The sequence below is a fragment of the Oncorhynchus keta genome, unplaced genomic scaffold (genome assembly GCF_023373465.1).
Source record: "Oncorhynchus keta strain PuntledgeMale-10-30-2019 unplaced genomic scaffold, Oket_V2 Un_scaffold_25965_pilon_pilon, whole genome shotgun sequence".
Taxonomy (NCBI): Eukaryota; Metazoa; Chordata; class Actinopteri; order Salmoniformes; family Salmonidae; genus Oncorhynchus; species Oncorhynchus keta.
In genome coordinates this window covers 65,001-80,000 of record NW_026290889.1, presented here as the reverse complement: position 1 = coordinate 80,000, position 15,000 = coordinate 65,001, and the positions used below count along the sequence as shown (strand labels likewise).

The following is a 15,000-nucleotide window of genomic DNA, read 5'->3' as shown; positions in this document are numbered from 1 at the left end:
GGGTCTCAGTAAAATGGAAGAATAACAGAATGACTTGGAGATGGAGGGAGGAGTCTCAGTAAAATGGAAGAATAACAGAATGACTTGGAGATGGAGGAAGGAGGGGTCTCAGTAAAATGGAAGAATAACAGAATGACTTGGAGATGGAGGGAGGAGGGGTCTCAGTAAAAGACAAGAATAACAGAATGACTTGGAGATGGAGGAAGGAGGGGTCTCAGTAAAAGACAAGAATAACAGAATGACTTGGAGATGGAGGGAGGAGGGGTCTCAGTAAAATGGAAGAATAACAGAATGACTTGGAGATGGAGGGAGGAGGGGTCTCAGTAAAAGACAAGAATAACAGAATGACTTGGAGATGGAGGGAGGAGGGGTCTCAGTAAAAGACAAGAATAACAGAATGACTTGGAGATGGAGGGAGGAGGGGTCTCAGTAAAAGACAAGAATAACAGAATGACTTGGAGATGGAGGAAGGAGGGGTCTCAGTAAAAGACAAGAATAACAGAATGACTTGGAGATGGAGGGAGGAGGGGTCTCAGTAAAAGACAAGAATAACAGAATGACTTGGAGATGGAGGGAGGAGTCTCAGTAAAATACAAGAATAACAGAATGACTTGGAGATGGAGGGAGGAGGGGTCTCAGTAAAATGGAAGAATAACAGAATGACTTGGAGATGGAGGGAGGAGTCTCAGTAAAATGGAAGAATAACAGAATGACTTGGAGATGGAGGGAGGAGGGGTCTCAGTAAAAGACAAGAATAACAGAATGACTTGGAGATGGAGGGAGGAGGGGTCTCAGTAAAATGGAAGAATAACAGAATGACTTGGAGATGGAGGGAGGAGGGGTCTCAGTAAAATGGAAGAATAACAGAATGACTTGGAGATGGAGGGAGGAGGGGTCTCAGTAAAATGGAAGAATAACAGAATGACTTGGAGATGGAGGGAGGAGTCTCAGTAAAAGACAAGAATAACAGAATGACTTGGAGATGGAGGGAGGAGGGGTCTCAGTAAAATGGAAGAATAACAGAATGACTTGGAGATGGAGGGAGGAGTCTCAGTAAAAGACAAGAATAACAGAATGACTTGGAGATGGAGGAAGGAGGGGTCTCAGTAAAAGACAAGAATAACAGAATGACTTGGAGATGGAGGGAGGAGGGGTCTCAGTAAAAGACAAGAATAACAGAATGACTTGGAGATGGAGGGAGGAGGGGTCTCAGTAAAAGACAAGAATAACAGAATGACTTGGCTGAGTCTTCATCTCCTCTTTCAGCTCCCGCGTTTTCTCCTCTTTTTGTTATTTTATGTGTGTGTGTGTGTTCTTAAAGAACGTTTTCAGAAAGGTGTGTGTAACTGTGTGTGTAACTGTGTGTGTGTGTGTTCTTAAAGAACGTGTTCAGAAAGGTGTGTGTAACTGTGTGTGTTTGTGGTTTTCTTTGGCAGTGCGAGCCAGGCCCTCCAGTAATGATCTGTTTTGGCACGGCCCCACAGGGAGTCCAAATGGCCATCCTCTATCCAAGCCCTGCCTATAGGGAAGATGGGATGAAGGGTTGCTGTACCTAACATGTCCACAACGGTCCGAAAACCTCCTCAGCCTCCTCTCGACTGCCACATCTCTACAACGTATCAGTAACGTTACTGATAAGTTAACATGGCTGTAATGCTCTGTGATATTGCATGTTGGCATGAAGTAGTGTGCCTGCTTGGCACACAGTCAACCAAGTCAACTTGTTGGTACTTAGTTTCCCCTGGTTACAGAGCAGTCGTTTTGCCTCTGGGAACCAGAGAATTCCTGGATTGCAGATCCAGTGGGACGCATTAGTATGTCGTGCAGAGCCACGCTCTATAAAACGGAGGCTTAACGCTCAATGTATCTTCACAGCTCTCCCACTCATCCCACAGACATTTCTTTACAGGCATGTGGCATCGCACTGATCATGATAATCTAAACCATGTGGGTGCTGAAACAACAGATGTGGCTTACAAACAGAGTTTTGACACCAGAGGTCATTAATGAGGGTTCTGTAGACCATATCGTCCTAGGGTGTTATTTATTGTGATAGATAAGCTCTTAAAATCAATAAGATGTTAAAGGACAGGATTCTCAGTGACGTTTTTCACTCTACCCTCCTCTGGGCCAAGTGGGGGTCACAAGGCTTTTCTTCTGTTAACCAAACACGCAGCTACGTTGTAGCTCTGCTGCTAGCCACGCCCCCTTCCTCCAATCCCACGTGTTAAAGCACCACAGCATGAAGTCAAAAATGATTTCAATTTCCCACTCGGGCTCCTGGGGAGAAGATTGTCTGTCTGACGCAGAGCACAGGCTGCGTACCCAATGGCACCCTATGTCCTTTATAGAGCACCACTTTTGCACTACTTTTTTCACGACCTCATCCCTGATCAAAAGTAGTGCACTACATAGGGAATAGGGTACAATTTGGGACGTAGAAGCAGTCTCAGTGCTGAGGCTGACGTCTTCTTACTAGCACTACTGAGATAATCCTCACAGTATAATCAGAGGACCTTTAGCTCCTACTGATTATTATCCCCTGTGTGTGTGTGTGTGTGTGTGTGTGTGTGTGTGTGTGTGTGTGTGTGTGTGTGTGTGTGTGTGTGTGTGTGTGTGTGTGTGTGTGTGTGTGTGTGTGTGTGTGTGTGTGTGTGTGTGTGTGTGTGTGTGTGTGTGTGTGGGTGTGTGTGTCTGTGTGTGTGTGCGTGTGTGTGTGTGTGCATCAGGAGAGGCAGATGGACGGTTGCTGGTTAAAGGAAATAATAGTAGCCCCGATTTTTAAAATGATATATTATATCATAGATGGATGAAAGAAATCTGAGCCGTGGAAAAGGTTCAGCAGCTATTTCAGTATGCATGAGGAGAGAATGAGAGGGTGTAAGCAGGGGGTGGGGGGGTGGAGGAAGGAGAGGGGGCTGACAGAGGAGGGCGCAGAAATGCGACAGATGGTTGTGGAAGTCTCTCGTTAGTTAGTTTGCCTGGTGGTGTGCTTCAGCTGAGGTTGAGACGGGCAGATGGGGATGTAGAGAAAGGCGGGAGAGGAGAGTGGAGGAGAGGAGAGTGGAGGAGAATGGAGGAGAGGAGAATGAAGAGTGGAGGAGAGGAGAATGGAGAGTGGATGAGAGTGGAGGAGAGGGGTGGAGAGTGGAGGAGAGGGGTGGAGAGTGGAGGAGGAGAGGAGAGTGGAGTGGAGGAGAGTGGAGGAGAATGGAGGAGAGGGGTGGAGAGTGGAGGAGAGGGGTGGAGAGTGGAGGAGAGGGGTGGAGAGTGGAGGAGAGGGGTGGAGAGTGGAGGGAGAGGGGTGGAGAGGGGTGGAGAGTGGTGGAGAGGGGTGGAGGAGAGTGGTGGAGAGGGGTGGAGAGTGAAGGAGAGGGGTGGAGAGGGGTGGAGGGTGGAGGAGAGGGGTGGAGAGTGGAGGAGAGGGGTGGAGAGTGGAGGAGAGGGGAGGAGAGGGGTGGAGAGTGGAGGAGAGGGGTGGAGAGGGGTGGAGGGTGGAGGAGAGGGGTGGAGAGTGGAGAGGGGGTGGAGGGGGAGGAGAGGGGTGGAGAGTGGAGGAGAGGGGAGGAGAGGGGTGGAGAGGAGTGGAGAGTGGAGGAGAGGGGAGGAGAGGGGTGGAGAGTGGGGGAGAGGGGTGGAGAGTGGTGGAGAGGGGAGGAGAGTGGGGGAGAGGGGTGGAGAGGGGTGGAGAGTGGTGGAGAGTGGAGGAGAGTGGAGGAGAGTGGAGGAGAGTGGAGGAGAGTGGAGGAGAGGGGTGGAGAGTTTGTCTTGGAAGCGGTGATGGGAAGCTGGTCTGGACACAGTGCCAAAGATGTCCTGCTTATGCACTTTGAGCAGTGATTTAGTAATCAAGTAAAAAGGCAAAGAGGGGGGAAAGACAGAGAAAAGAGAGAGAAAGAGAGATGGCCTGCGCAGAGGCGGGGGGAGAGAGAGAGGGCGGGAGATAGATGGATAGAGCGGGGGAGAGAGAGAGAGAGAGAGAGAGACAATGAGAGGGAGATTGGGAGGACACATAGGGAGGAGGAAGGGAGAGATATATTGAGGGACGGGGGGGGTGTTACTCCGAGCCCAGATTTAGCCTTCTCATCACAGCTGAGTGAGTCTGGGTGTCTCCTCTATTTTGGGCGTGTATCCAGGGCCAAGCAGCAAGTATGTGACCGTGTGTTAGGGCTAGCAGCTAAAGGTTAGCCTTCAGAATGAGGGTGACCACGTGTGATAGCACAAGCAGCTAAAAGTTAGCCTCCACACTGAGGGTGACTGTGTGTGTTAACAGTTAGCCTCCACACTAAGGGGGCCTGTGTGTGTTAACAGTTAGCCTCCACACTGAGGGTGACTGTGTGTGTTAGCGCTAGCAGCTAATTATTAGCCTCCACACTGAGGTTACTGTGTGTGTTAGCGCTAGCGGTTAACAGTTAGCTTATTACTAAGGGTGACGCCCCACCGCTGGCCCTCACAGAGACACACAGAGAGGCATGCTGGGATGTTGGAGGACTGTGGAGTTTACACCCGCCAGGGAGGGCTGTGGATGGCATGAGTGGATGATCAGAAGAGGATAAGGGAAGAGGTTTTGAAGGATGGTGTGAGAAGACGTTACAAGCCATGCTGGTGACGTATAGAAACACAATGCAACAGTTTGAGGTGGGTGAAGAGACTGACTGATACAAGCTGGGGGGAGTGAGGGACGGCCTAGAGTGGAAATGTGATGGAAATACCTAGTTAGTTAGTTAGTTAGTTAGTTAGTTAGTTAGTTAGTTAGTTAGTTAGTTAGGTACCGTAGGTAGGTAGGTAACCTCCTAAACACAGTCTATAATCAAATGAATAAACATAAATGATCCCCTGAGGGAAAATGTAATTCCACACCCTAATGACAGCATGTTTAACATTGCATTTACCAGGTTATCAACACTCAAACGGGGCCAAAACAAAAGCAAAATGGTGCCTGGAAATACGGATGGTTACGAAGTAACCAGAGAAGGAATGTCCCTTTCCCTCTGACAGTGTTCCAGCAGCTAGAGCCACTAGTCTGGTAGTGTTCCAGCAGCTAGCCCCTCTAGTCTAACAGTGTTCCCGCAGCTAGCCCCTCTAGTCTAACAGTGTTCCCGCAGCTAGCCCCTCTAGTCTGGTAGTGTTCCAGTTGCTAGCCCCTCTAGTCTGGTAGTGTTCCAGCAGCTAGCCCCTCTAGTCTGGTAGTGTTACAGCAGCTAGCCCCTCTAGTCTGGTAGTGTTCCAGCAGTTAGCCCCTCTAGTCTGATAGTGTTACAGCAGCTAGCCCCTCTAGTCTGACAGTGTTCCAGCAGCTAGCCCCTCTAGTCTGGTAGTGTTACAGCAGCTAGCCCCTCTAGTCTGGTAGTGTTCCAGCAGTTAGCCCCTCTAGTCTGATAGTGTTACAGCAGCTAGCCCCTCTAGTCTGACAGTGTTCCAGCAGCTAGCCCCTCTAGTCTGACAGTGTTCCAGCAGCTAGCCCCTCTAGTCTGGTAGTGTTACAGCAGCTAGCCCCTCTAGTCTGATAGTGTTCCAGCAGCTAGCCCCTCTAGTCTGATAGTGTTCCAGCAGTTAGCCCCTCTAGTCTGACAGTGTTCCAGCTGCTAGCCCCTCTAGTCTGACAGTGTTCCAGCAACTAGCCCCTCTAGTCTGACAGTGTTCCAGCTGCTAGCCCCTCTAGTCTGACAGTGTTACAGCAGCTAGCCCCTCTAGTCTGATAGTGTTCCCGCAGCTAGCCCCTCTAGTTTGACAGTGTTCCAGCAGCTAGCCCCTCTAGTCTGACAGTGTTCCAGCAGATAGCCCCTCTAGTCTGACAGTGTTCCAGCAGCTAGCCCCTCTAGTCTGATAGTGTTCCAGCAGCTAGCCCCTCTAGTCTAACAGTGTTCCCGCAGCTAGCCCCTCTAGTCTGGTAGTTTTCCCGCAGCTAGCCCCTCTAGTCTGGTAGTGTTCCCGCAGCTAGCCCCTCTAGTCTGGTAGTGTTCCCGCAGCTAACCCCTCTAGTCTGGCAGTGTTCCCGCAGCTAGCCCCTCTAGTCTAACAGTGTTCCCGCAGCTAGCCCCTCTAGTCTGGTAGTGTTCCCGCAGCTAGCCCCTCTAGTCTGGTAGTGTTCCCGCAGCTAGCCCTTCTAGTCTGGTAGTTCCAGTATTGTTTTTACAGACTGTATTATACTGTAATATTTACTGTAGTGTTTTGCTGACATTAATGTATTATTTACTGTAGTGTTTTAGTTTTATTGTCTTTGACATAGGAGTGGGGGCTTTCGCCTTGAGGCAACCTACTGGACAAATACTTAAAGATCACATTTTCCACAACCTTTAGGTAGATAGGACTGTGGTCTGAACAGAGAGTTCAGAGCTTCTGCTCTTTTCTATAACCTGTAAGGAACACAATATATGGTCTGTACTTGGCATGTAGGTTTCTCAATTATGGATGGCACAAATTGGGATTTTGGGGAGGGGATTGGGCAGGTTATATGCAAATTAAATACACTAGTATTTCCATATATACTGTAGACATTACTCAAATATTTACTACAGTGTTTCTTTTCAGATAAAACTGTAATATTTATTACAGTATTCTACAGTATACTACAACATTCTATAGTAAGTACTATACACACGATCAAGTGACACTACAGCGTTTAGTATAATATTCTACACTATACTACAGAATTCTATAGTAAGTACTGTAGTATTGTTTCATTTGGGATTGAGGGAGTTTACTGCCTGGTAATGGCTCCGGAAGCTCTGGGTGCGATTAATCATGCCTTGCCCATACAGCATTAATCAAATGCTGCATCCAAGATCTTTCTGTTAAACGTCTCCTTCATGATATGCGGTTCATGAATATGCGGTTCATTTTCTGACACAACGATATGCTCAATATGCTCCCATGTTAGTGAACAGCTAGCGAACAGAGGAATCTGTGTCTATCTTCATTGGGGAGGAGGATTTCGCCCGAGGGAGGACGGGAGTTGAAATTAGGAAGATTAAATTCATTTACGACATGCCTATCAAATCATTGGGGAGGCTGACTGAGCAGTGAGCACCCTGAGCAAATGTGTGATACAACGACCACACGGACCAACGTCTTTTTCAAGGGTAACCGAGATGGTCACAACACCTGCAGCACCATATATGGTAATATGGTGTTGAATTGAAGTGGTGGTACTGTGTATATGATACAGACTGACACACAGGGAAGTGCTGATTGAGTGGGGAGTAGCTAGGGCTTTTAACAATCCCATTTCTTTTTCAAGTGAGGATTTTTACAGCTTTTTTTAATTGGATTCTCCGCTAATTAATCGTAATTATATTGTAATGATGTGCGTGTCAGAGTAGTACATGTTTCTGAGACAAAGAGATCATTTCAATGTCATTGAAGTTAATTCCACATGTCACCGCCATGAAACAGTGAATATGGAGCGATCAGGCGTGGCTGATCGGCTTGCTGCTTGACTAATACACTAATTCCACAAAGTCCAGTTTCAAAGGACGCATCCCAAATGGCACCCTATGGGCCCTGGCCAAAAGTACTGCACTATATAATAAATAAGGATTTTACCCTGTTTTTAGTTTTAGCATAAACCAGCCATTCTAGAGAGTTAGAGTTGGAGAAGAAGTACGAACATTGGTATTAATGATCAGTTGAGAGCGGCTTGGAGAGGGAAAGCAAACCCACAGCCACAGTTGTCCATTACCATTGAGTGGAAATCTATGAGTGTTAATGTGTAGGATAAAGGTAATGCAACGTTGATGTTAGCATTAGTCAGCTGTTCAGAGCTTAAATGCTTAAGAGCTCCGTGAGGGCCCAATCATTCACTCTGTCGCAGATAGAGAGAGAGAGAAAGAGAACGAGAGAAGAGAGTGATGAAGAGAGCGAGAGAAGAGAGCAAGAGAAGAGAGTGATGAAGAGAGATACAGAAGTGTGTGTGTGAGTTTGTGCAGGTGTTCTGGAGAAGTGAAGTCACTCACCCCTCTCCCCAGACACAGAGAGGTGAGGACAGAGCCAAGGCCTTTGTCTTAATGAGGCCAGAGATGGCCCACGAGAGTCACACACACACACACTTCTCCCCTCTCCCCTCACCTTCGGAGCAGCAGCTTGGGGTGGTTCTTGCTCTCCAGGTTGCGGTCGATGAGGTCAGAGAGCAGGTGCTTGAGGACATCGGTGGCGTACTCCAGTTTACTCTGCAGCATTGTCATGATGAGCGAGGCCACGTTGCCGCGGTCGCGCATGGAGAAGCCGCGCTGCGACTCGAGCGTGCGGATGAATGAGAGCAGGAAGACCTTGTTGTTGATGAGCTGGCCGAACAGCTTCAGGCCCTTCTCCACCTGCTCCTGTCTGTAGCCCGGCACCTGGGAGACAGGGAGGAGAAGAAGAGAGGAAAGGGAGGAGAGACGGATACGCTTAGATGACAATTTATTTATTTAACTAGGTCAGTTAAGAACAAATTCTTATTTTCAATGACAGCCTAGGAACAGTGGGTTAACTGCCTTGTTCAGGGGCACAATGACAGATTTGTACCTTGTCAGCTCGGGGAGTCCAACGCTCGAACCACTAACCTGCCGCCCCGTCAGAGGTCACACTTGTCTCAGATACAGAGACTGTTTGGGGTCACGGTTTGGGGTCAGTCATGCATGCATACATTTTACACATGGGTGGTCCGGGGAATGGAATCCACGACCCTGGCGTTACAAACACCATGCTCTACCAACTGAGATACAAAGGACCACATGGTCAGGCCAATCGCCTGGCCCAAGTCATGGTTGTAACATAACATCACTACATCCCTCGTCATTAGAGTAACTTGAAGCCAACACTAGAGGAATCAGACATCACTACATCCCTCGTCATTAGAGTAACATGAAGCCAACACTAGAGGAATCAGACATCACTACATCCCTCGTCATTAGAGTAACATGAAGCCAACACTAGAGAAATCCAACATCCCTAGTCATTAGAGTAACATGGACCCAACACGAGAGGAATCAGACATCACTACATCCCTAGTCATTAGAATAACATGGACCCAACACTAGAGGAATCAGACATCACTACATCCCTCGTCATTAGAGTAACATGAAGCCAACACTAGAGGAATCCAACATCCCTAGTCATTAGAGTAACATGGACCCAACACGAGAGGAATCAGACATCACTACATCCCTAGTCATTAGAATATCATGGACTCAACACTAGAGGAATCAGACATCACTACATCCCTCGTCATTAGAGTAACATGAAGCCAACACTAGAGGAATCCAACATCCCTAGTCATTAGAGTAACATGGACCCAACACGAGAGGAATCAGACATCACTACATCCCTAGTCATTAGAGTAACATGAAGCCAACACTAGAGGAATCCAACATCCCTAGTCATTAGAGTAACATCAGACATCAGACATCACTACATCCCTAGTCATTAGAGTAACATGGACCCAACACTAGAGGAATCAGACATCACTACATCCCTAGTCATTAGAGTAACATGGACCCAACACTAGAGGAATCAGACATCACTACATCCCTAGTCATTAGAGTAACATGGACCCAACACTAGAGGAATCAGACATCACTACATCCCTAGTCATTAGAGTAACATGGACCCAACACGAGAGGAATCAGACATCACTACATCCCTCGTCATTAGAGTAACATGAAGCCAACACTAGAGGAATCCAACATCCCTAGTCATTAGAGTAACATGGACCCAACACGAGAGGAATCAGACATCACTACATCCCTAGTCATTAGAGTAACATGAAGCCAACACTAGAGGAATCAGACATCACTACATCCCTAGTCATTAGAGTAACATGGACCCAACACGAGAGGAATCAGACATCACTACATCCCTAGTCATTAGAGTAACATGGACCCAACACTAGAGGAATCAGACATCACTACATCCCTAGTCATTAGAATAACATGGACCCAACACGAGAGGAATCAGACATCACTACATCCCTAGTCATTAGAATAACATGGACCCAACACTAGAGGAATCAGACATCACTACATACCTCATCATTAGAGTAACATGAAGCCAACACTAGAGGAATCAGACATCACTACATCCTTAGTCATTAGAGTAACATGGACCCAACACTAGAGGAATCAGACATCACTACATCCCTCGTCATTAGAATAACATGGACCCAACACTAGAGGAATCAGACATCACTACATCCCTCGTCATTAGAGTAACATGGACCCAACACTAGAGGAATCAGACATCACTACATCCCTCATCATTAGAGTAACATGAAGCCAACACTAGAGGAATCAGACATCACTACATCCCTAGTCATTAGAGTAACATGGACCCAACACGAGAGGAATCAGACATCACTACATCCCTAGTCATTAGAATATCATGGACTCAACACTAGAGGAACCAGACATCACTACATCCCTCGTCATTAGAGTAACATGAAGCCAACACTAGAGGAATCAGACATCACTACATCCCTCGTCATTAGAGTAACATGAAGCCAACACTAGAGGAATCCAACATCCCTAGTCATTAGAGTAACATGGACCCAACACGAGAGGAATCAGACATCACTACATCCCTAGTCATTAGAGTAACATGAAGCCAACACTAGAGGAATCCAACATCCCTAGTCATTAGAGTAACATGGACCCAACACGAGAGGAATCAGACATCACTACATCCCTAGTCATTAGAGTAACATGGACCCAACACGAGAGGAATCAGACATCACTACATCCCTAGTCATTAGAGTAACATGGACCCAACACTAGAGGAATCAGACATCACTACATCCCTCGTCATTAGAATAACATGGACACAACACGAGAGGAATCAGACATCACTACATCCCTAGTCATTAGAATAACATGGACCCAACACTAGAGGAATCAGACATCACTACATCCCTCGTCATTAGAGTAACATGAAGCCAACACTAGAGGAATCCAACATCCCTAGTCATTAGAGTAACATGGAATCAGACATCACTACATCCCTAGTCATTAGAGTAACATGAAGCCAACACTAGAGGAATCCAACATCCCTAGTCATTAGAGTAACATCAGACATCAGACATCACTACATCCCTAGTCATTAGAGTAACATGGACCCAACACTAGAGGAATCAGACATCACTACATCCCTAGTCATTAGAGTAACATGGACCCAACACGAGAGGAATCAGACATCACTACATCCCTAGTCATTAGAGTAACATGGACCCAACACTAGAGGAATCAGACATCACTACATCCCTAGTCATTAGAGTAACATGGACCCAACACGAGAGGAATCAGACATCACTACATCCCTCGTCATTAGAGTAACATGGACCCAACACGAGAGGAATCAGACATCACTACATCCCTAGTCATTAGAGTAACATGGACCCAACACGAGAGGAATCAGACATCACTACATCCCTAGTCATTAGAATAACATGGACCCAACACGAGAGGAATCAGACATCACTACATCCCTAGTCATTAGAGTAACATGGACCCAACACTAGAGGAATCAGACATCACTACATCCCTAGTCATTAGAGTAACATGGACCCAACACGAGAGGAATCAGACATCACTACATCCCTAGTCATTAGAGTAACATGGACCCAACACTAGAGGAATCAGACATCACTACATCCCTAGTCATTAGAATAACATGGACCCAACACGAGAGGAATCAGACATCACTACATCCCTAGTCATTAGAATAACATGGACCCAACACTAGAGGAATCAGACATCACTACATACCTCATCATTAGAGTAACATGAAGCCAACACTAGAGGAATCAGACATCACTACATCCTTAGTCATTAGAGTAACATGGACCCAACACTAGAGGAATCAGACATCACTACATCCCTCGTCATTAGAATAACATGGACCCAACACTAGAGGAATCAGACATCACTACATCCCTCGTCATTAGAGTAACATGGACCCAACACTAGAGGAATCAGACATCACTACATCCCTCATCATTAGAGTAACATGAAGCCAACACTAGAGGAATCAGACATCACTACATCCCTAGTCATTAGAGTAACATGGACCCAACACGAGAGGAATCAGACATCACTACATCCCTAGTCATTAGAATATCATGGACTCAACACTAGAGGAATCAGACATCACTACATCCCTCGTCATTAGAGTAACATGAAGCCAACACTAGAGGAATCCAACATCCCTAGTCATTAGAGTAACATGGACCCAACACGAGAGGAATCAGACATCACTACATCCCTAGTCATTAGAGTAACATGGACCCAACACGAGAGGAATCAGACATCACTACATCCTTAGTCATTAGAGTAACATGAAGCCAACACTAGAGGAATCAGACATCACTACATCCCTAGTCATTAGAGTAACATGAAGCCAACACTAGAGGAATCAGACATCACTACATCCCTAGTCATTAGAGTAACATGGACCCAACACGAGAGGAATCAGACATCACTACATCCCTAGTCATTAGAGTAACATGGACCCAACACGAGAGGAATCAGACATCACTACATCCCTAGTCATTAGAGTAACATGGACCCAACACTAGAGGAATCAGACATCACTACATCCCTAGTCATTAGAGTAACATGGACCCAACACGAGAGGAATCAGACATCACTACATCCCTAGTCATTAGAGTAACATGGAACCCAACACGAGAGGAATCAGACATCACTACATCCCTAGTCATTAGAGTAACATGGACCCAACACGAGAGGAATCAGACATCACTACATCCCTAGTCATTAGAGTAACATGGACCCAACACGAGAGGAATCAGACATCACTACATCCCTAGTCATTAGAGTAACATGGACCCAACACTAGAGGAATCAGACATCACTACATCCCTAGTCATTAGAGTAACATGGACCCAACACGAGAGGAATCAGACATCACTACATCCCTAGTCATTAGAGTAACATGGACCCAACACGAGAGGAATCAGACATCACTACATCCCTAGTCATTAGAATAACATGGACCCAACACGAGAGGAATCAGACATCACTACATCCCTAGTCATTAGAGTAACATGGACCCAACACTAGAGGAATCAGACATCACTACATCCCTAGTCATTAGAATAACATGGACCCAACACTAGAGGAATCAGACATCACTACATCCCTCGTCATTAGAGTAACATGGAGCCAACACTAGAGGAATCAGACATCACTACATCCTTAGTCATTAGAGTAACATGGACCCAACACTAGAGGAATCAGACATCACTACATCCCTCGTCATTAGAATAACATGGACCCAACACTAGAGGAATCAGACATCACTACATCCCTCGTCATTAGAGTAACATGGACCCAACACTAGAGGAATCAGACATCACTACATCCCTCATCATTAGAGTAACATGAAGCCAACACTAGAGGAATCAGACATCACTACATCCCTAGTCATTAGAGTAACATGGACCCAACACGAGAGGAATCAGACATCACTACATCCCTAGTCATTAGAATATCATGGACTCAACACTAGAGGAATCAGACATCACTACATCCCTCGTCATTAGAGTAACATGAAGCCAACACTAGAGGAATCCAACATCCCTAGTCATTAGAGTAACATGGACCCAACACGAGAGGAATCAGACATCACTACATCCCTAGTCATTAGAGTAACATGAAGCCAACACTAGAGGAATCCAACATCCCTAGTCATTAGAGTAACATGGACCCAACACGAGAGGAATCAGACATCACTACATCCCTAGTCATTAGAGTAACATGGACCCAACACGAGAGGAATCAGACATCACTACATCCCTAGTCATTAGAGTAACATGGACCCAACACTAGAGGAATCAGACATCACTACATCCCTAGTCATTAGAATAACATGGACACAACACGAGAGGAATCAGACATCACTACATCCCTAGTCATTAGAGTAACATGGACCCAACACGAGAGGAATCAGACATCACTACATCCCTAGTCATTAGAGTAACATGGACCCAACACTAGAGGAATCAGACATCACTACATCCCTAGTCATTAGAGTAACATGGACCCAACACGAGAGGAATCAGACATCACTACATCCCTAGTCATTAGAGTAACATGGACCCAACACGAGAGGAATCAGACATCACTACATCCCTAGTCATTAGAGTAACATGGACCCAACACGAGAGGAATCAGACATCACTACATCCCTAGTCATTAGAGTAACATGGACCCAACACGAGAGGAATCAGACATCACTACATCCCTAGTCATTAGAGTAACATGGACCCAACACTAGAGGAATCAGACATCACTACATCCCTAGTCATTAGAGTAACATGGACCCAACACTAGAGGAATCAGGAATCATCACTACATCCCTAGTCATTAGAGTAACATGGACCCAACACGAGAGGAATCAGACATCACTACATCCCTAGTCATTAGAGTAACATGGACCCAACACGAGAGGAATCAGACATCACTACATCCCTAGTCATTAGAGTAACATGGACCCAACACGAGAGGAATCAGACATCACTACATCCCTAGTCATTAGAGTAACATGGACCCAACACGAGAGGAATCAGACATCACTACATCCCTAGTCATTAGAGTAACATGGACCCAACACTAGAGGAATCAGACATCACTACATCCCTAGTCATTAGAGTAACATGGACCCAACACGAGAGGAATCAGACATCACTACATCCCTCGTCATTAGAGTAACATGGACCCAACACGAGAGGAATCAGACATCACTACATCCCTAGTCATTAGAGTAACATGGACCCAACACGAGAGGAATCAGACATCACTACATCCCTAGTCATTAGAATAACATGGACCCAACACGAGAGGAATCAGACATCACTACATCCCTAGTCATTAGAGTAACATGGACCCAACACTAGAGGAATCAGACATCACTACATCCCTAGTCATTAGAGTAACATGGACCCAACACGAGAGGAATCAGACATCACTACATCCCTAGTCATTAGAGTAACATGGACCCAACACTAGA

At 46.2% G+C, this 15,000-nt stretch overlaps 1 protein-coding gene across 1 annotated transcript in view; it reads right to left on the bottom strand.

The window, feature by feature from the left end:
• The window catches only part of LOC118382586 (plexin-A4), a gene marked incomplete at its 5' end in the record, with an annotated part of 146,250 nt that overhangs the window by 70,861 nt on the left and 60,389 nt on the right, over positions 1-15,000 (bottom strand). Inside the window, one exon of the mRNA XM_052515457.1 lies at positions 8,068-8,336. Coding sequence (XP_052371417.1) covers positions 8,068-8,336 — 269 coding nt within the window. The remainder of the gene's footprint in view (positions 1-8,067; positions 8,337-15,000) is intronic.